This window comes from Eptesicus fuscus, chromosome 20, assembly GCF_027574615.1.
Source record: "Eptesicus fuscus isolate TK198812 chromosome 20, DD_ASM_mEF_20220401, whole genome shotgun sequence".
Lineage (NCBI taxonomy): Eukaryota > Metazoa > Chordata > Mammalia > Chiroptera > Vespertilionidae > Eptesicus > Eptesicus fuscus.
In genome coordinates, this window is record NC_072492.1 from 15,365,070 (window position 1) to 15,385,702 (window position 20,633).

Genomic DNA, 20,633 nt, shown 5'->3' on the forward strand with positions numbered 1-20,633 from the left:
ACTGTCATGTGTAGGTAGTGCCTCCAACCTCTTCTTCTTTCCAGTTGTCTCTTCCTCTGTGTATGCTTTCCTTTTAATCTCACCCAAGGTCATCACATCTACACTGTGTGTGTGTGTGTGTGTGTGTGTGTGTGTGTGTGTGTGTGTGTATAAGCATGCCAGTGCTCTTTTCCTAGGTCTCAGTACATAACAGGCCCCACATAGGGAGGAATAGGCAGGAGCTTCCTAATCTCTCAGGATTTCTAATTTTCAAACCAACTCTGTGGAGGAGGGTTGTGGGGAAACCTCGGCCTAGAAGGTCTGAATATTTCTGAACTCTGGACTCTGATTGTCATGTACATTGTGCAGCATCTGCCTGTCTATAGGCCCCAGCTTCTCAATTATCCAATGAGGGTGTGCTTCAGAACTGCTTAAATGTGAGCTCAGTATAAAGGGAGCCCAGTTCTCTCCACCCTGGGTGGGCTGTGGACAGAGGTGCACATCTGTGGTTCCAAATCTGGGCTCCTTTACAGACAAATTCTGGCCAATGCCTGTCTAGGCTGCCGAATGCTCACCTTCTCTCCATACCAACTCCATGTCTGTACACGATTCCACCAGCACAGCCTTTTCCAGAGCCCCTGAGCAAACCTGGGTGCACCTAGGATCCCAACTTTGAGGACACACAGCTGGGTTTATCTCAGGCTCTGCATTCTGACCGTCTGTGATCCTAGGCAAGGCATGGACCCCTCGAGTAACCTGTTCTCTCCTCAGTGACTCTCCATCATCTTCACCTTCCTTGTGTGGTGTGAATGGGTGCCCTTCCCTTTAAGTGTGGGTGTCAGTAGTGACGCCATAGAAGACGGCAAAGGAATCCAACTCCCATGATTTGGTTACAAAATGTCAGTGCCTAACCCAGACAGAGTGGCTCAGGCATTGTCCTGTGAACTGGAAGATTGCTGATTTCATTCTTGGTCAGGTCACATACATAGGTTGTGGTTTTGATCCCCCCAGGCAGGGTGTGTACATGAGACAGCCAACCAATGCTTCTCTCTCACATTCATGTTTCTCTCTCTCTCTCTCTCTCTCTCTCTCTCTCTCTCTCTCTCTCTCTCTCTCTCAACAATTTTTTTTAAAGTTTTTTTAAAAAGTCACTGCCTATGCACTTGATCACTCTGACCTGTGTTCTCTCTTTGACTCTCAAAGGACAAAGCAGCCAGTCTAGTCAAGCACTGGATAATGAGCACTGCGGAAGGAAAGCAATCCCAGTTTTGGGATTTATCTTAAACTCTAACAAGACAGAAACATAGATGTGTGTATGTGTAAGATGTTTATCAGGGCCTTGTTAACACACACACACACACACACACACACACACACACACACCCCAACTTAAACTCCCTCCATTAGAGATACAAGGAAAGCACAGACTCCATACTATTAAGGGCACACAGTGAAGCCATTTTAAGTCAGTATGTATTCATGATCATTGTGTGTTCATGATCATTGTTATGTTAAAAACAATTTCTTCTTATCTAGTAAAATAGAAAAAAAATACCAATTATGCTTCTGTGATACTAGTAGGACCTACTCCTCGCTGTCACTGTGAGAAGGAAAGGAGCAAATTCATGCAAAGTATGCGGCACTGGCTGAACACGCTCCTTGCTGCACAAGGTGTGCTTTCTAGATTACAGATCTGATCACCTGTCTTCCCTATAGCAGCTGAGCTCCCCATCTCCTCCAGAGCAGCCCAGGTTTGTGGCCAGGTGTTCAAGGCCTCAGGATGCCCCATCCCCAGTGGGTCTCCTGCTCCCCTGGTCTTACACCCTTTATTCCAGCACTTTCCACAAGGTCACAAAATGCTTCACCTCCGTTTTGCTGACTGGCTGTTCTTTCACCAAATGTACTTCTCCACTCTGCTTTCCCATTATCAGTCTGGTAAGAGCCCTTATCCAACTCAAACATTTCCTCCTGGTCACATCAACTCTTGCCCAAGAGGTACCACTCCCTTTTATGCCTTATTTTTGGTCTTTATGTATTTTAATGATTGACCCACTCCACATTTTGTGGAATTGGTCCTTTAATTAGATTATTGTAACAACAAAGAACTCTTCCCTGAAGCCCTTCTTCACAATCCTGAGCTTTGGATTCCATAATGTTATAATGGATTTAAGCTGTGAAGCCTCAAAATAATACAGCTAGATTAGCACTGATGTTCTCAGACTTGAAGAAACTGCCTAATTAACATTACCCAGTAGTGGGATTATGCTTGAATTTGAATTCGCCTGTGAGGCACACAAAGAAAGCCAAGAGCATAAGTGTGAAATGCTAATGACAAATTTGAAAAGGCAAACTGTGAATCTTTATTTTAACCCTGATCCAACTCCCTATATAGGGTCAATATGTTTTGGTGGTGTTAAAAATGGTAACCTACCTTCAAATTTAAATGTTAAATGGTGAGGTTTACATCAAAACTAATATTCCACAAGTGTACTTTTAAAGCAAGAATCACTGCTCTAGGCAGTTTCTTGGCACCCATCATGCAAGTAATAGATAATCCAGAGATATGGACTTTATTGCTACATGGGAATTACATTTAAATCTGAGGGAATTTTATATAAAGCAAAACTACACACCTAGTAATTTTGGCATATTGAGTTATTTTTACTATTTTTTCCCTAGAAAATAGGTGTTATTCCTATCTATACATTTTTAGACATAAAATCTGTTTTTAGTTAATTGTCCATCAGTAGATGAATGGATAAAAAAGCTGTGGTATATTTATACAATGGAATACTACTTGGCCAAAAAAAGAAGGAAGTCTTCTGTGTCAGCATGGATGGACCTGGAGAGTATTATGCTAAGTCAGTGGTCAACAAACTCATTAGTCAACAGAGCAAAATATCAACAGAACAACGATTGAAATTTCTTTTGAGAGTCAAGTTTTTTAAACTTAAACTTTTTCTAATGCCACTTCTTCAAAAGAGACTTGCCCAGGCCATGATATTTTGTGGAAGAGCCACATTCAAGGGGCCAAAGAGCCGCATGTGGCTCGCGAGCCATGGTTTGCAGCTCTGTTGACTAAGGAGTTTGCCGACCACTGACCTAGACTCTAGATTCCAATAATTACAGGCTGTTGTTGTTCCTTGTGATTAAGCCCCTAGTATAGCATGAGACATGGTATGGAAATGAAACCCCCAAGTCTGTGGTCATAAGGGTTGACTTTCTGGAGAAGACGATGCCCAAACTGATTGGTGGAGGTAAATGAGTTGAGTGCAGGTGGGAGCAAGAGAAAGGAGACAAAGGGGGAATTCTAAACTGTGGGGGGTGGGGGCAAAATGAATGAAGGCCTAGGGCAGTCAGTGCTTTGACTGGTCAGGGAGCTGCAATTCTTTCAGTACAGCTGCCTGCAGGAGGCAGAATGTAACTCTGAAGGCCGAGGGTGATCTTGATGGATTTCAAGTAGCAGAGAGACAGGATCAGATTTGCATTTTGGAAAGATTGGGCTGTGACCATGTGGCTGATAAACAGCTGTATGTGTTGAGGGTCCAAAAGAAGACTGCAGCTCTGGGAAGAGAAGAGAGAGGGAAAGGTACAGAAATGATAAAGGTAGTTTATCCACAGAAACTGGTGACTTACTGGATGGTTATGGGTGAGGGAGAGCTAGTCGTGTCAAGGTTAATCCCTAAAGTCCAAGAGTAATTTCATTGGTTACTCTGAAAGACCATCATTTAATATGAAGAGATAAGCAATGTTCATGGCAAGACTTAATGTGGTAAAATTGTCAGTTCTCTTCCAATTAATCTATGAATTGGATGCAATCTCAATCAAAATATTACTGGTTTCTTTTAAACATAAAATTTCGCATGCAGAAGAATGAGGAGCCATAAAGAGCTAAGACATGTTAGAATAAGGAGGGAGTAATGGTCCCATTAGGATTCAAGATGATTTGCTATGGAAATTCAAACAGTGGAATAGTGCTGATGTCAGGAATAAAAATTAGACCTATTAACAGATGATAGAGTCAGACCCAGATCAAGCATTTATTAGCAGAGGGCATATGACATGGCTTGGTTTAGAAATGGGCAGGGAAAGGAGGGACTGACCATGAAGTAAAGAGTGTTGGAACAATGGGATACCTATATATGAAAAATAACCCTTAAAGGATTAATTGGGAAAAGCAAAACTTCAAAAAATGTAAGGGAACATGTAAGCATATCAAATCAAGACATTGTTCTCCTTACACTTATACAATGTTATATGTCAATTATATCTCAATTACACTGAAATAATTTTAGAGGACAATATGTTTATGATACAGGAAATGTAATTTCATAAACCAGCACAAAACAAACAAAATATAAGAAAAAATTCTTACACATTGACTACTTTAAATGAAATTGAAAACATTTATATGAAAAAGACAATATAAAGATAGAGGAAAGATTAGTCTTGGCCTGGAAAGAGGTGTCTGCTATACACATAATCAATGAAGCACTAGAATTCAGAACACATATGAGTCTCACACACTGATAAGAAGGGGACCAAAGCCCTAACCGGTTTGGCTCAGTGGATAGAGCGTCGGCCTGTGGACTCAAGGTTCCCAGGTTTGATTCTAGTCAAGGGCATGTACCTTGGTTGCATGCACATACCCAGTGGGGAGTGTGCAGGAGGCAGCTGATTGTTTCTCATCAAAGTTTCTAACTCTGTATCCCTCTCCCTTTCTCTCTGTAAAAAATTAATAAAATACATTTTTTTAAAAGAAGGGGACAAAAAATGCAGTAGGAAATAATGGGCAAAAGGTTAGAACAGACAAGTCAGGAGAAGAAAAGGGTACAGACAATAAACAAAAGGAAAATGCGAAGTAAAAACAAAACTTAACAAGGAATAATGGAGAAAACACGCACAAGTGCGAAATCAGCCTAGAAAATAAGTTTGTGGTTATTCTGTGGGAATTTTTAGTGTGGGCTGGATTCCTCGCATACTAAAAATTAGGATAGTTGATGTAAATAGAAATACACTTTTTTGATAATAGAAATATGCAACCGTTTGTTTAATGCAAACTTAGATATTTTGACAATATAAGATGACTGATGAGTAAGTCAACATTTGAATGACAATCTGGTGCAAGGATGATCATAAGTTGATTGAAAAGAGAGTTAATAAATGTAAGAAAAAGCTGCACCAGAAAAGAAGTGGTTGGTAGAATCAATATGAGAACTAAACACACGGAAACAGAGAAGAGAAGGTTCTGAGCTCAGGGATTTCCTGTTCTGCAGTGTCATCATGGGAGCGGTGATTTCTGCTGAAAGATTGAGGAGAGAGGTGAAAGGACCATAGGCCTACAGGGAGAGGAGTCAGGAGAAGCATCAGCATGAATGGTAGAGACAGAGTGGGAGCCCTGAGTTCACTGGAATTAACCAAAGTTCCAGGTAGTGCTGAGCCACCGAAATCTTTTTTCCTGGAAAGTATTTGTGCTCTGCCAAAACCGGTTTGGCTCAGTGGATAGAGCGTTGGCCTGCGGACTCAAAGGTCCCAGGTTTGATTCCGGTCAAGGGCATGTACCTTGGTTGTGGGCACATCCCCAGTAGGGGGTGTGCAGGAGGCAGCTGATCGATGTATCTCTCTCATCGATGTTTCTAACTCTCTATCCCTCTCTCTTCCTCTCTGTAAAAAAATCAATAAAATATATTTAAAAAAAAAAAAAGAAAGTATTTGTGCTCTGAGTGTGACAGTACTGAGGATAGGTTTTCAGCGACACAGAGGCCAAATACTTCCCCTTAGCATCATGGGTAAAAGAAACACACACACACACACACACACACACACACACACACACACACAGTGTGATCCCCCCAGACTTCCCCTGGAGAGGAAAAGGCATGACACCCTGAGGACTAGGATTTCCCATTGGCACAGATAAGGGACCCCTCTGGAAGCTGATCTCCATCTGCCTGCCCTGTCCTGGGGTGTGACCATGACAGGACTGCTAGGTTATCTAAGACCCAGCAATGTCTTTCTGTCCCGGGGTATGAAGGCTGCACAGGGATGGCTCACAGAGGTGGCATAGCCAGGACTGGTCTGACCCCGGCCACCTTGTGTTACCTGAGGCCATATTCTAGAAAATGGCCAGCAACATCGGGGACAAGGCTTGAACCAATATCTGCACCGTCTGGAAAACCTCTCACTGCGGGGTCTCCGGAAGCAAGAGCACCAATCACTGGGAACACAGCAAGAGAACATCTTGCGCTGGCAAATGCCTCTTGGCAAGTGAGCTGCCTGTGGGGCTAGAGGTGGGTGCCTGGTTATGGGGTGTCCAAGTTCTATTGGTTAGTGACCTCAGTACCTGGGATTGTCTTGCCTGAGTCCCCTCATCTCATGACAGCTATGCAAATAGTCCTGTGGGCACTGTCTGCAGACCCTCTTCCCCATGAAACACCTTATCTGTTCCCAGTGGCACCAATACACCCCTCTCCCCAGCACCTTAGAACTTCTGGTTGCAGCCAAGGTCCCAGATTTGAGGAGACAGACCTGGGCTCAGACTCAACCCCTCATTCTTACCTCTTCTGGATCCTGGATAAGTCATTGTGCCTGTCAGGGCCCGTCTCTCTCCTGCCTGCACAATGGGTTATGCAGCAAGTGCTTCGTGGGGCTGTTCAGGCTCATGTGGGGAGTAGCTGGAAATTAGGAGGAGGACTGTCACATGGAGGTAGTGCCTCCAACCTCCTTTTCCTTCCTGTTGTCACCTCCTCTAAGTCTGCCTTTCTTCTAATCCTACCCAAGATCATTACTGAGAGAGGGGGATTAACCTATGCTGGATTATAGAAAAATCCCCCAAAATTTCCATAGTGTGTCACTATATATTTTCCCACATACCAGTGCTAGTGTGGGGGGACGATGCTCAAATTGGAGAGATCCATCCTTCTGTGGTCACTCAGAAACCCAAAGTTCTTCCATCATGGGCTTTCTTCATCCCTACCACCTCACCCCCATGTACTTCCATCAGCCTGAGGGGACAGGTCACAAAGAAGTGCATGCTGGGGGATTGTATCTGCCAGGCCTGCCATGGCATTCATCAGTCCCTGTCCTCTCCCAATGACAACGGCAGCTCATGTGCCATCCAGCTGTGCACCCAAAGTTGGGTGAATGGATTTGATGAACAATTAAAGTTCTCTGTCACCGTGAGTAACTCATTTAGAACTAAGGTGCTATTCACCTCTTTACTGAGGGTTCACCGTATGCCAAGCGCTGTGCTAAGAGCTGGATGGAGATCTGATTGAGCAGCATCTTAGCCTAGAATGAGCTTCTGATCTAAAGAAGGAGGTAAGACAAGAGGTGCCGGCATTTTAAGGGAAAAGAATAGGGTGCATGTGCTCTGGAAGGTTAGTGAATATTCCACATGTGGAAGCTACCTGGAGCTCACAGCAGCCGAACTGCACTTTCAGAAGCAAACAAGATGTGGTTGGCCAGGAGGTGGGCAGCAGGTCAGTTACGTACAGTGTATCATAAGAGGAGCTATGCAGCCATGCAATCATGGGTCAAAATTATTAAAGGACAGGGATAATATTCATGTTAAATGAACGGGAAGTGGGAATATAGGGTGACCCCATATTTGGAATAACTGTGTTTGAATGTAGATGAAAATTTGCAAATAGGTTGAGGGTAATATTCTAATCTTCTAAACTGTTTATTGTTTAATCAGAAGGCTTCCATCAACATGCTTTGGTTTTTGTACTATTTTTTTCAACCAGACATATGGCACTGTGATGTAGGCCCATTATCCCCAAACTTCCCTGCCCCTGCCCTGGAGTCCAAGGGCTGGGACCTTGTCTGCCTTTTCTCTCCTGGAACCCAGGGCCTGACTCAGGAGCTCAATGCAGACTCCCTGAAATGCCAGACCTGGGACAAAGCCTGTGTCTTCCTAGTGTGAAATGACAGGACAATGACTTCTACTAGAAGGCACCCCAAAATATTGACTCTAATCGATTTTATTTTGGTCTAAAGGCAAGCCCAGGCAAAGGCTCAGTTTGGTGTCTGCTTCTATTGCTGACAGAACCATGAGCCCCACAACACGTGTGCCATGTCTCACTCGTCCACTGGAGGGCAGTGCACTTGCAGCTCATGACTATGACCTTGACCCACTTCCAACTTTGACAAGTTTGCCTTCTTCAGAAGGAGCTTCATGAACTTCAAGGATTTCTCTAAGGAATATCCATTCGATATTTTTTCTTCAATTTAATTTGGAAGCTAATGTAAATCCCCTCTAAGTAACAAAAATAAGATGATCCACTGCCTGGCAGCTGTCACTTGTGACACAGACATGTACAATCATGTGTCCCACCGTGTGTGCACCTCTATCCCTACCTCTCTCCCTGCAGCCATGTATAAAGATCTTTCTCTGTAAAGTGTCTGTGACCTTACATGTGACGTATTAGAGACAGCTGTCAATCCTGTACCCCCATCTTGGTGATAGGGATCTTTGGGCAGCAAGTGGTCCACTCATAAAACCATGGAACAGACTCTGAATCCTGGGAGACCTGAGGACAGTGACCAGCAGGAGATCTCAGCAGCACCAGGCTGGCTGCTTGCACATCTCTGGTTAGAGGTGTGTGACTGTGCGAGGTCTATACCCCCTACAAGTGTGTCTTCTGAGATAGGAACCTGCAGGTCAGTTTTTTCACCGGTGCAACCCCCAAGGCCTTGCAGGGGCACAACAGGCATCTTAGTATTTATGGGAAGAAAAACCTGTGTGATTGAAGGGGCTTCACCTCCAGGCTCAGCAACTGTCCCGTAACCTGAATTCTCTGATAGTCCACAGCATCTCGCCTACCCACCCTCAGCTCAGCGCCTGCTCTGTCCACAGAGAAATGAGGCTGTTCTGACTTAGCCCCTCTCCCTCCCTATAGGAACCTGAAATTCTTCTCACTGTCAACAGCCTTGTTTGCCCCTTTCATGACCCAGAGGAACTGGGCCCATCACCCTGTCACCCTAAGCTTAGATGTGGGGCTGTTCTGAGAAAATGATTAGTCCCATATCTTGGAGGAAAGAGACAAGAGTGAAGACATGTTCAGTGTTCTGAGTTTCTGTCCTTGGTGGGGGCACAGCCATGAACTGCCACAATCAGAGCCACGGAGCGGCACCCTTTTGGAAAAGCCAGTCAGCCCAGCTCACCCCAAGACCTCCAGAGATGCCGAGTATCAATAAAGTGTCTCCTCTCCCAGATATGGCCTCTTTGCTGCTTTTCTTTGCCTACATTTGCTGTCAAAACTGCCACTTCTTGGTGAATCTCATTGTGGGATTTGAAGGGGGGATTTACCCAGAAAGGTGCCAGCAGGGTACCCTCCCTCTGGCCTCCAGCATAGGTGACCCTCTCTCTCAGCAGGGCCTTTTGTCCACAGCTGCCCCTGCTCCCTAGTACAGCCAACGTGCCAGGTCCCAGGGGTGAGCAGGTCCGCATCTGAGAATCCAGGGACTTCAGTGAGTGAGCAGGAGCCCAGGTATCAACACGGCGCCTCACACCTGCCAGCTCTGCCCCAGCATGACGCTGAGGACAGAGGGGAGAGGGCACCAGTGAAGCAGGGGCTCCATGGACGTCATTGGGGACACGTGGGCACTGGGAATGAGACACTCAGCTGTGCCGAGAGGCCTGGAACCCTACTCCTGTGTCCTGGGCTCCTGAGCTGTGTCCTCTCAGTGTGCATCTGTGTGTATTTAAGACTGTGTGGCTGTCCCTCTGGAGGTGAGAGAGTCACCCTGTTAGCTGAGCTGATCCTCACAATGGTTTGTTAAAAGCCAGGAGCTGGGGGCCTGGGGAAACCACTTGGTGATGGTGCTCCAGGTGTGAGGAGTAAAGCTAGGCCTGGATTCCAGACAACCTCGGGGTTCCCAGTGAGCAGACAGGACTGGAGGGGAGCAGGGAGGAGAGGGCACTGAGGAAGAGTGGAGAGCTCATGCTGAGCATCCTAAATGACCGGTCCCTTTATCTGTCATCGGAAGGGTCATGTCATCACCGTTGGACTTTTCAAGGTCATAAAGGGTGCTCAGAGCTGAGGATTTCAGAAACAAACAGGACACAGGGGCTACCTGAGCAGCGCTGGCTCTCCCCACAGGTGGGGGTGTCTCCGTGGTGCCAGCAGGCCAGTCAGCACTCACCTGTGTACACAGGGCCACCTCCAAACATGCTTCTGTTGCTTCAGGAGCCCCCCTCCTTGAGATCCCATCATCCCAGTGGGTCACTCCTACCTCCTGCCACAGTCTCCTACTAACCCCTCAATCAGGCCACATTCTTTAGGGACAAATTAGGCAACTGTCTCCAAAATCTTCTTCTGTCCCACATGCAGGAAACTCGGTACTTGTCCATGAGGTTGCCGCCTCCACCTCCTACTTCACTGTTTCATTAGCACCTCAGTGCTGAGACCATCACCTCCCTCCACTTCACGGACATCCTGTCCTCACCATACTCTGCAGCTTGTCATCATTTAGGGCATGTCTGACTTCTCCCCGCCTACACCTCACTCTCCCCTTACTATTGCCCATTCCCTCTCCCTTCGCATGCCACCTGCTCTCAAACTCAGGAACATCTGCTTCCCTTCTCTTCTCCTGCACCAGGACTGCTGGTCACTGCTAGGAACCATCATGCCAGGGCTCCCAGAGCTGGTATCTGACTTGTTCTCTGCTCAGCCATCCATGTTCCTGTCCTGGGAACCAAGCTCCTGATGATCCCAGTACTTGAAACCCCACCCCTACATCCCTTATTGTATCCTGACTCAATTCCGTTTTTCTAATTCTTCCCTCTGCCTGAAATGTCTCTCAATGCCTGGCTTGCCTGCTTAATATCCTATATCTCCACAGACTAGAAATGGCAAGTTCTCTTTAGGGATCCTGTTTGGAAGTGGACACACAATACTTCTCCATAAAGAAATGTCCTCTTCTTGTCACCCTAAGCCCACTTGTGCTATGAGAACCACAGAACATAATTGTCCTCATATAGCTGTATTCCAATGAGAAGGGTGATGGAAAAGACGTTAGCACCACTGGTCTCTAGTACTTAGCAGTTCCAGCCCACAGAACATATCTAAAACCATTTTTATGTTAAAATGTATTTCTTCAAATTCTGGTCCCTCCCATCTACTGTTACCAGCAATCCTAAATGTAAAATGACCCATGGCCTCTTTAATCCAGCCTTTGTTTAATCTCATAATGATTCCCTCACTTGCCTTGGCACATGAAAAATCAGGATAAAGTGAGTAGTCAGATCCTTATTCATCTTCTGGTTTGCTTTTGGAAATCCATCCTAAAGAGCCTTGTGTGTGATCCCCAGGTGGGCTTGTGTTCTCAATGATTTTGGAACCAGGTCAACCGTAGGACTCCTCACATCCCACTAGAATTTCCTTAATACCCGTGTCAGCCCAGAGAGGTGCTTATCTTGAGGGCATGGACTGTGCCTGGTCCAAAGCTTATTCCCATTAGTCCTGAGACATTGCAGCTTTTTCCAGGGCAAGGTGCCTAGAAGGGTGTTAGTCCCTTCTCTCCAGGGTGGCTTGGAGTGCAAAGAGGACTGGTGTAAAGGGAGAAACCAGGCTGCATCCACAACCTTGTTCAGCCGTGAGGAGTGAGAAAGAATGGCCACTAGGCTCTGTTGAGATGGAAGAGCCTCAGGAAAAAGCCCAGCTGAACCAGAGCTCAGGGGCTGAGGGTGGAGAGAGGCTCTGACCCCAAAGGAGATTTGGAAGCGGTGCATGTGGAGGAGATGAGTGTTGAGCCCGGGCCCTAGGACATTCCCTGCCCCTCTTCAGTGCTCTGGGCCAACAGAGGAGAGGCTGAGAGTGCTGTTCAGTGTGCGTGGAGCAGGGTGGAGTTTCTCTCCAGGTGCAGGTGGCAGTCAGTGTTCAGGAACTGTTTGCTGCAGGTTAAACCCTACAGCATTCTGCAATGTGGAAGACAGGGGCTGCTAAAGACCACGCTTTGTCCATGTGCTGGTGGGAGATGAAGTCAAAGGAAATGTGGGTTCCCAGGGACAGCCCTAACGTAAAGGGTCCCTGCCCCAATACTCATCGGTCAGTTTCACCCAAAGTCCCATTGTCCTGGGCCTCAAGAATGTCCTATTCATAGAGCAGATGGCTCCTGAGACACTAATTATTCCCAACCTATGACGCATAGTAACACCATGGAGGCCCAGAAGAAAGACTTGCTCAAGGCTACGAAGGTTTATAGAGTTAAATTTTATAGAATCTAAATTAAATTTATATTTAAGAATATTTCATTACATTTTCTTTAAAATAGACTGTAGGTTACTAAATAGGATGAGAAAAAATACAGTAACATTGTAACCGTATACAAAATAAACATAAATATTTTCAAACTGTATATAAAGGGGTTGTGGGAGCCCCATCTGCCATAGCAGCTGACACACACTGTGGCACAAGACCTGGGACCACAGGCCTCCCAGGAGCTGAGGTGAGCTGCTCACAAGCTGCAGGTGGTTCCACATCTGGAAGTTCAGTGACAGCTGTGCCTGGAGCCTGCTCTGGCTCTGGAGAGGGCAGCAGAGTTGGCGTTTCCTCTTTAGGTGTTTCTTGATCTTGCTCTGGAGCTGCTTCTGTAGATCCAAGAAGAGAACATGTTACACCATGACTGCCTTTTGTGCGCCTTCCAAGGAAGGGAACCTCCCATCTCCATCACTGAAGTCCCAGTTCAAGCCCCCACCCCAGGAAGTCCTCCAGACTGCAGGCCAGGAGCACTGACCTGAGCGGCTCTGTGCTCCTGCCTAACCCCAGCCTCTGGGAGCTCTTCTCTGTGTGGTCCAGCCACACCCCTCCCCACTCCCCAACACTTCCCAAATCCACATGCACAGCTCTCTTTGACTCCCTCCCTTTTTTCTAGCAGAAGTCCTCAAACCTCTACCATCTTACAGAAATCCCACCATATGTGGGATTCAGGGTGTTGCCACCTTCTCCAAGTCACAGTCCCCATACTCCCCTGAAGTCTCTGATCCAAAGCCCATTCACTTTTTCTGCTGGTCCAGAGATCCACATTCTACTTCAAAATATGAGAAGATGCGGCGATACTTTGAGGAAGAAGTCACATGACTGTCCTGTGGACGCTACCTGCCTGTTCAGCCTGGTGTGACTGAATCCCTCCTGACTAGAAGGAAGCGCTGGAGTGCAGTCCTGGGGGCAGGGCATTTGCTGAATGAATGAGCCCAAATGAGCCCCATCTCAGATAGCTGGGTGACCTGGGGTCCCCCTGCCCACCCCTGGGATTTCTAATCTGGCTTCACCCAGGACAGGGACCCCTAATGGAATCTCCAATCTCTTTATCACAAAAGAAAATAGCTTAACCTAAGGCCTGAGGAGAATCACAAATAAGGCAGAAACTTTGTTAAGAAGAAGACAAAATGGCCAATTAGAACAACCACAGCCCCTCCAGCATACCTCTCCAGTGTCCAGGCACCCAGAGGGCCTTTTCCCAGGAGGAAGCCCTCCCCCGAGTCCCTATAATAACCCTATGAGGCTGGGCATAGGTTCTCCCCATGGTCAGAGAACCAAACACTCAGAGAGATGCAGTGACTTGAAGACTCACAGCAAGCAGGTGGCTGAGTGACCACTGTGCTGTGGAGGGGCAGGGCTCACATGCTACATGGTTGGTCCCACCCACGTTGGTTAGTAGCAAATGTTCTGTATGAACACAGAAGGGTCGGTGAGGATGAATGTGGGGACGCTACCCAGGAAGCTGGGCACCAAGGTTTTGATCAGTTTATCAAGTCACTGTTCCTGGGCAGCCTGCACTATACATTCTCAGCCCTGTGAGGGTCAAGTTTATTTGGAAGCCTGAGAGAGTGGTGTTGGGGTCAACCTGGAGGCCCAGGGCTGAGCCTACTGGCCTCCATGTTGGGCTCAGGATGCCCCCATGGGAGGACAATCCTTGGCCTCTGGCCACCCAGCTCTGAGTCTGGGCACAGGGGGGAGCCAGCTCCCTGGGAAGCAGAGTCCTGGCTCCAGGAAGGGCAGGTGGAGAAGGTGAGGACAGTTCTCCCTGAATGGGTCAGGGTCCAGAAAAACAGACTTGCTCAAAGTTCTGAGGGTTAATAGGGTTAAATTTTATAGAATCTAAATTAAGGTTATATTTGTGAGTATTTCATTAAATGTTTTCTACAATACACTCTATGTTATTAAATATCATAAAAACTACAGTACAATTATAAATATATATAACATGAACAAAAAACATTTAACAATGCATCTAAATGGGGGTGGGGGGTGCTCTCTCTGCCATGGCAGCTGACACGTGCTGTGGCCCGGGATCTGGCTTCGCAGGAGTTGGGTGAGATGCTGCAGGTGGTTCTTCTGCCTCTTGAAGTTCAGTGAAAGCTGGGCCTGGGTCCGGCTCTGGCTCTGGAAAGGTCACTAGGGTGGCGTTGCCTCTGGAGGGTTTTCCTGATGTTGCTCTGGAGCTGGTTCTGCAGATCCAAGAAGAGGACATGTTACCACCCTCACTGCCTTTTGTGTGCCTTCCAAAGGCACACTCACCCACACCACCCCCGGAGGCCGCCGCCTCCTCCTTTCTAGGCCTCAGTGGGATCAGGTGCTCCACCGTGAATGGAGCCACTGGGCCTGGTTTGGCAGGTCAGGGACTGGAAAGTTGGGTCTAAGGAGGCCAACAGCATCATCAGGCTGAGAAATTCTGGAGGTACTGGTCCAGCCAGATGCCCAGGATGCAGGAGATGGCCCTGAGGAGAGAGAGAGGTGCGCAGTAGAGTATGAGGTGTGCACGTTCCTTCCACATGGCCCTCCCAGAGGTCCTTTGCCTCCTGCTCCTGCCCATCCAGAAGCCAGACTAACTCCTTTTCCACCTTCAACCTGGAAGTCCTGGCAGAGACGCGCCTGGTCACTCAGGAGGGGCTGGCAGAAAGCACTCCTAACTGACAGCTCTGGATCAATGAGGGAACCACCTGTCCCCTTCTTCAAGGGAACCTGATATGCTCTTTCAGTGTCCCTGATCCCTCCCATTAGGACTGAGAGGGCTGGTGTCCACCACGTTCATGTCACCCATTGGCACAGAGTACGAGTTTCAGGAATACTGACCAATGAGAGAACAAACGAACCCCAGGGCCTTCCTATCACCTCATACTTTGGCTCCTGCTCCTACATGCTGCCTAATTCACTAGCTGTCCTGTGTGGTTCTTTGCCTCCCACTGAAATTCAACTCCCACAGGGTGGGGTACACCTGCCATGCTTCCACTAAGGAGGTTATACCAGATTGGTGAGCAAGGTCCCAGGATAGGGGTGCAGGCAGGGCTGGGATTAGGAGCGGAAGGGTATGCATTTTCTGAGGGGCTGACTCTCTCACTGAGCTCCCACTACTTGCCCACACCACCCATATTCACATGCATAGCTCTCTGACTCGTGACCTTTTTTCTAGGAGAAGCCCTCAGACCTCCGCCCTCTTGCAGAAATCCCACCATGAGTGGGATCCAGGGTTCTGCCAGCACCTTGAAATCACACTCCCCATACTCCCCTCCTGGCTCTGACCCAAAACGGACTCACGTTTTCTGCTGGAACAGAGGTTCACCTTCCTCTTCACAATACGGGAAGATGCAGCCATAGGGAGAGGAGGCCAGGAGGACATCACATCGGCAGTCCTGTGGACACTACGAGCCTGTGAAGCCTAGTGTGACTGAATCGCTCCCGACTAGAAAGAAACTCTGGAGTGCAGACTTGGGGTCTGCTCTGTGCGATGGATTATGCTAAGTGCCTAGAGATGTGTCTGTACATGGCTGGGCTTCTAATATATTTGCTGAATGAATGAGCCCAAACCAGCCCCATCTCAGATAGCTGGGTCACCCTGGGACCCCACTGCTCACCCCTAGCATCTCTGATCTGGAATCAACTGGAACAGGGACCCCTAATGGGATCTCCAATCTCTTTATGAAATGAGAAAAGAGCTTAGCCCAAGGCCCCAAAGAGAATCACAAATTTGGCAGAGGCTTCCTCAAGAGGAAGAGAAAATGGCCAATTGGCTCAATCACAGCCCCTCCAGCAGACCTCTCCACTGTCTAGGCACCCAGGAAAACTTACCAGGAGGACCCAGCCAGTCCCTACAATTGCCCTATGAGCTGGCTCCGGGGTTCACCGAGGGTTCAGAGGAACAAACACTCAGAGAGTGCAGTGACCTGAAGGCAAACAGCCAACATGTGGCCTGGTGACCATGTGCTCTGAAGGGGGAGGGGCTCACCTGATAAGTAATTGGTCCCACAGCTGTTGGGTGGTAGCAGTGTTCTGTAGTACCAGACAGGAACAAAGATGGGTTCACTGCTCAGGAATCCGACCACTTTGTCTAGCCAGTGTGCCAGGGCGATGTGCACCATACAGGCCTTTTTCTCTCCCTGTGAGGCTGAAGTTCATTGGGAACCCCGAGTATGTGGTGCTGGGGCCAGTTGGCTGGCTGGCAGCTGGATCCTAAGGTTGTCCTAACTGACCTCCACGTGGTAAGGCTCAGATGCCCACAGAGGCCAGCCCTTGACCTCTTGCCACCCAGCTCTGAGGCTGGATACAGGCTGGAGCTGGCTCCCAGGGAAGAAGAGTCCTAGCTTCCAGGAAGGGCAGGTCTTCAAGGCCAGAAGCTTCTCGCTGGGAATATTAGGCATCCTGAGGCCAAAACACATCGCCCATGATTCTCCAGCTCAACACTGCCCTCCAGTGAGGAGCTCCCACTGAGAGGCAACCCCCTTAAGTTCCAGGCTGTGAGTGCATTCGAACCCAAAACGGTTTCTTTTTAGGTTTCCAGGGTCTGTGTCTGTAGTAAACTGAACTGTTGACAGAAAAGCAGCTGGGTCCTTCTGGGCTTGGCCAAGGCAGGGGGAGGGGGAGGGGAAGGGGCAGGGCTAGAAGGTGGAATTGGAGTGTCCAAAGATGCAGATGGGGAAGTGCTTGACGTGGGACGACCACTGGGCTGCCAGCTGGAGGAATGTCACGTCGTTCCACTCCACATCATCAATGGTGACGGGCAGCATGATCTGCTGGTGCTTGGCCTTGCAAACCAGGCGACTGATGCCATTGATGCACTGGCTTTTGGACTCAACATCCTCATCCTTGGTTTTCTTGGGCACCTTCTTCTTCTCCTTGGTGACCACTGTCATGCACATGGCGGGTGTTGCTGTGGCCTCATCACTGCTGGGCAGCCTGCTGACCTGGACAGACTGGAAGAAGCACTTGAGTGTGTTCTTGGCGGTAGGCAGGTCTTTCTTCTCCGCTACTCTCTTCGTGTCTATTGGCTGGGCTGCAGTCCAGTAATCCACCTGCAGCTCCATCATCTCTGCATGGACACTCTGGCTGGGGGAGGACAGGCCCCCACTCATTGACGGGGGGAAGAGGGTGTTGGATGAGGGGGGCGCATCATCTGAGTCTCCTGACATGGCTGAAGATGGTTCCACTCTTCCAACCATCACTTCCCCCACAAAGGGAATGACCTTCTTGGAGGACTTCTCGTCAGGGCGCTGTTGCTTAGACATGAGCATGGCCTCTGCGATGGGCAGCAGATAGACACAATTGGCCCCCACGACATACTCTGTGATTCTCGACACAACGTCCTGTGTGTCCTGCAAGGTGTTCAGAGAATCCAGGTTGTTGAACAGGTCCCACCAGTACAGGTCCTGGAAGAAGTTGTCGTAGCGGCAATCCATGGAGCCCAGGTAGGTGGCCAAGGGGTGGGAACCCAGCGGGATGACCAGGAAGTGCATGTAGTCCAGCCATTGGGGTGGCTGGTGGGACAGCTGCTCCACGAAGACCCCCAGCACAGCGCTGAAGTAGGGCTGTGCTCCTGCCACCGCGATCTTCACAGGTGTCAGGGCCTGGGAAGTGCAGGTGCAGTATCTCTGCATCCAGGAGATGATGATGCTGAAGGCCTCCTGGACGTCATCTGTGGAGCAGGTGCACACCATGGGCAGCGTGTGCCCCTGCAGGATGTCCGAAAGTAACTGGCCCTGCCAGTCTGAGGTGTTGACCAGCATGATGTTCTCAGGCAGCTTGTCGTGGGAAATGAGGATGTTGTTTAGCTGGTCACACACAGGCGTCCTGGGGATCTGCCGCTGGCTCTGTGGTTCTGGGTCCTCGTTGTCCCATCTGTTGAACCCCTCATTCAGGGACGTGTTACAGCCTCGGTGGCCAGCCTGCTTCCTCTTGGACCTGCTGGAGGGGATGACTAGAGATTTGGTGAAGCGCACTATGGATGGCAGCTTCCTGGTGAACCAACGCCGGGCAGAGGACTCTGCCTCCCGACTGTCCTCCAGCTGCTTCCTAAGGGAGCGAATTCTGTGAGCCTTTGAGTCAGAGCCACTAAGACTTGACATGCTGTCAAAGTATCGCCTGAGCTTGGGCTTTGGGGTGCTGGGGACGCTGATATCGTCCTCCGTGTCTAGGCTACTCTCGCTGGAACTCTCCACAATGTCATACCGACGACGGTCCAGGGCCTTCTCCACTTTGGGGACATACCTCACCAGGGCCTGTTCTGAGGACATGACCTCCTCCGACACTTTGGCCTTGAGAAGAGATGCCCCAGCTTTCTTGGGGTATTTCTGTTGCCAGGTCATGCACCTTCTTCTTACTATCAGGTTCCCTTCCTCAAAGTTATGCTCCTGGGACTGCCTGTGGGCGGCACTGCAGCTGGCCGCCTGCTGAAAGAAGAAGCTCTCAGACGGGCCGGCAGAGTCGTTAGGTGAGGTCAGGGCCGTGGTGCTGGCCTGCCTGGCACTGGCCTCATGATCGATTTGCTGGCTGGACGGGGAGGCCATCTGGATCTTGTCCACCTTAGTGGTGGGTGTGCTGTAGGCCACAAATTTGGAGTCACTGTGGCTTGGCTGCTTGCCTCCCGGGCCACACGTGTTCCCAGGCAGGTGGGCCAGACTCAGAGGCTCCTTTCGGATCCTGGTGCTGTGGCGGCCCCACATCTCCATCTGCAAGCTGGAGTCTGACAGGCCCTCCATGCATGGCCGCAATTTGGGATTCGGGCTGCTGAGGACGCTGTGATTGTCCTTCATGTCTGGGACGCAAGACAGGCTTTCGAAATATGGCCTGAGCTTCGGTGTGGGGGTGCTGAGGACGCTGTCATCATCCTCAATGTCAGGGCCACTGTCACTGGGGTTCTCCAGCATGTCGTACAGGAGGTTCAGGTCTTCCTCCACCTCCAGGACATGCTCGCCAGGGACCTGCTCAGGGTCCAGGACCTCCTCCGACACTTGGACTGTGTGCAGCCATAACAGGACTTTCTCATGGTAGGACTGTTGCCCGGTCATGGTCCTTCTTCTGACTTCCGGATTCCCCTCATTGAAGTCATCCTCCTCCTGGTCCTGCCTGTGGGCGTCATTGGAGCTGGCCTCCAGCTGTGAGAAGAAGTCCTCACACTTGCACTCATAGTAGGTATCCGAGGACTCAGCCTTGTGACTGGATTTCCTGGCGCTGTCCTCCGGGTCGATGGGCGGCCTGGACAGGCAGGTCATCCGGATCTTGTCCACCTTGCTGGTGGGTGTGCTGCAGGCCACAAATGCATTTTCAGTGTCACTTGGCTGCTTGCCGCCCAGGGCCCATGCCTTCTCTGGCATGTGGGCCCGACTCAGAGGCTCCATATGGGTCCTGTCACTGTGGCTGCCCGACATCTCCGTCTCCGAACTGGAGTCTGACAGGCCTTCAAAGTATGGCCTGAGCTTGGGCCTGGGGACGCTGAGGACGCTCTCATCATCCTCCATGTATGGGTCACTTTTCTTGGTGTTCCCCATCATGTCAGACCGACGGCCCCTCTCTGACACTTTGCACCTGTGAAACAGCGCCAGGACTTTTCGCTTCAGGTTTCCTCGTATGGGTCGCCGCTGCTTCTTTGGCTTCTCCTTCTCAAAGTCAGCCCTGTGCAGGTCCTGTCTTTTCTTTCTACTGCAGCTGGCTTCCCGCTCAGAAAAGGAGCTCTCATCCTGCCCCTCGGTGTAGTTACCTGCACACTTGGCCTTCGGGCTGGCCTGCCTGACACCGTCCTCGGGTTCGATGGGCTGACAGCACAGGGAGGAGATCCAGATTTCAGCCACCTTGGTGGAGGACTCCTTGACAGTGCTGTAGAGGCTCAGCATCTGGCCACACTTGGGGTTTCGCTGCATGACCTCAGCCATGTGAATGGTGCCAGTGGCCAGTGTCCTGTACTCCAGAGCGGCCCTGTTCTTATAGAGCTTCCTCTGTTCCAGCATGACCTGTAGCTTGTTGCCTTCTCCCTTGAGGAAGTGGGAGTACTGCAGGGAGAAGGTCAGCGCCAGGTCGGTCTGCACTGGTCTACTGGGGGGCAGCACAATCTCTTGGGACCTAAGGATGCCCTTGCAGTCCTGCATCTTCAGGGAAATCACCACAAACTGGAGGTCCTTGGCCAGCTTCTTGAAGATCACCAGCTTCTTTAAAGTGAGACTGCACCACCTGGGCACGCAGGTGGGACTGGAGTAGTCCACCACCCAGGTGGCGAACAGCTTCTGGGGTACCTGTGTTTTGAGCACAGTGGATGTGCTGGCCAGGCCCACATTTCGTGAGGAAGCTGCAGCTGCTGGCACCTTACCGGTCCTTTTCCTACTCAGGGTTGATGGTTTCTCCTCCTGTGGTGGGACAGAGAAGGGACATGATTGGTGACAAGAG

The 20,633-nt window shown here is 49.5% G+C and overlaps 1 protein-coding gene and 1 long non-coding RNA gene across 3 annotated transcripts; one reads left to right on the forward strand and one right to left on the reverse strand.

The window, feature by feature from the left end:
* The first annotated feature begins 133 nt into the window (after positions 1–133).
* Positions 134–8,975, forward strand: LOC129147307 (uncharacterized). Its single transcript, XR_008554669.1, has 3 exons — positions 134–1,448; positions 1,558–1,650; positions 8,883–8,975. It is a non-coding gene; the product is annotated as an uncharacterized LOC129147307 (long non-coding RNA).
* Positions 8,976–13,367: 4,392 nt separating this feature from the next.
* Positions 13,368–20,426, reverse strand: LOC114229995 (phosphofurin acidic cluster sorting protein 2-like). 2 transcript variants are annotated; one of them, XM_054709713.1, is made up of 2 exons: positions 16,210–20,426; positions 13,368–15,642 (listed from the first exon to the last, which is right to left on the reverse strand). In XM_054709713.1, the coding sequence occupies exon 1, from the start codon at positions 20,336–20,338 to the stop codon at positions 16,859–16,861; it is 3,480 nt and encodes a 1,159-aa protein (XP_054565688.1). In that variant the 5' UTR covers positions 20,339–20,426; the 3' UTR covers positions 13,368–15,642; positions 16,210–16,858. The 2 variants fall into 2 exon arrangements, with proteins under 2 accessions (XP_054565688.1, XP_054565689.1); XM_054709714.1 differs by having other exon boundaries at positions 13,368–14,704; positions 15,522–20,426.
* Between the last annotated feature and the right edge of the window lie 207 nt (positions 20,427–20,633).

What these genes read in the sequence shown, in the direction of transcription:
- LOC114229995 (XM_054709713.1), bottom strand. Translation starts at nt 20,338, where the DNA reads ATGCAGGACTGCAAGGGCATCCTTAGGTCCCAAGAGATTGTGCTGCCC.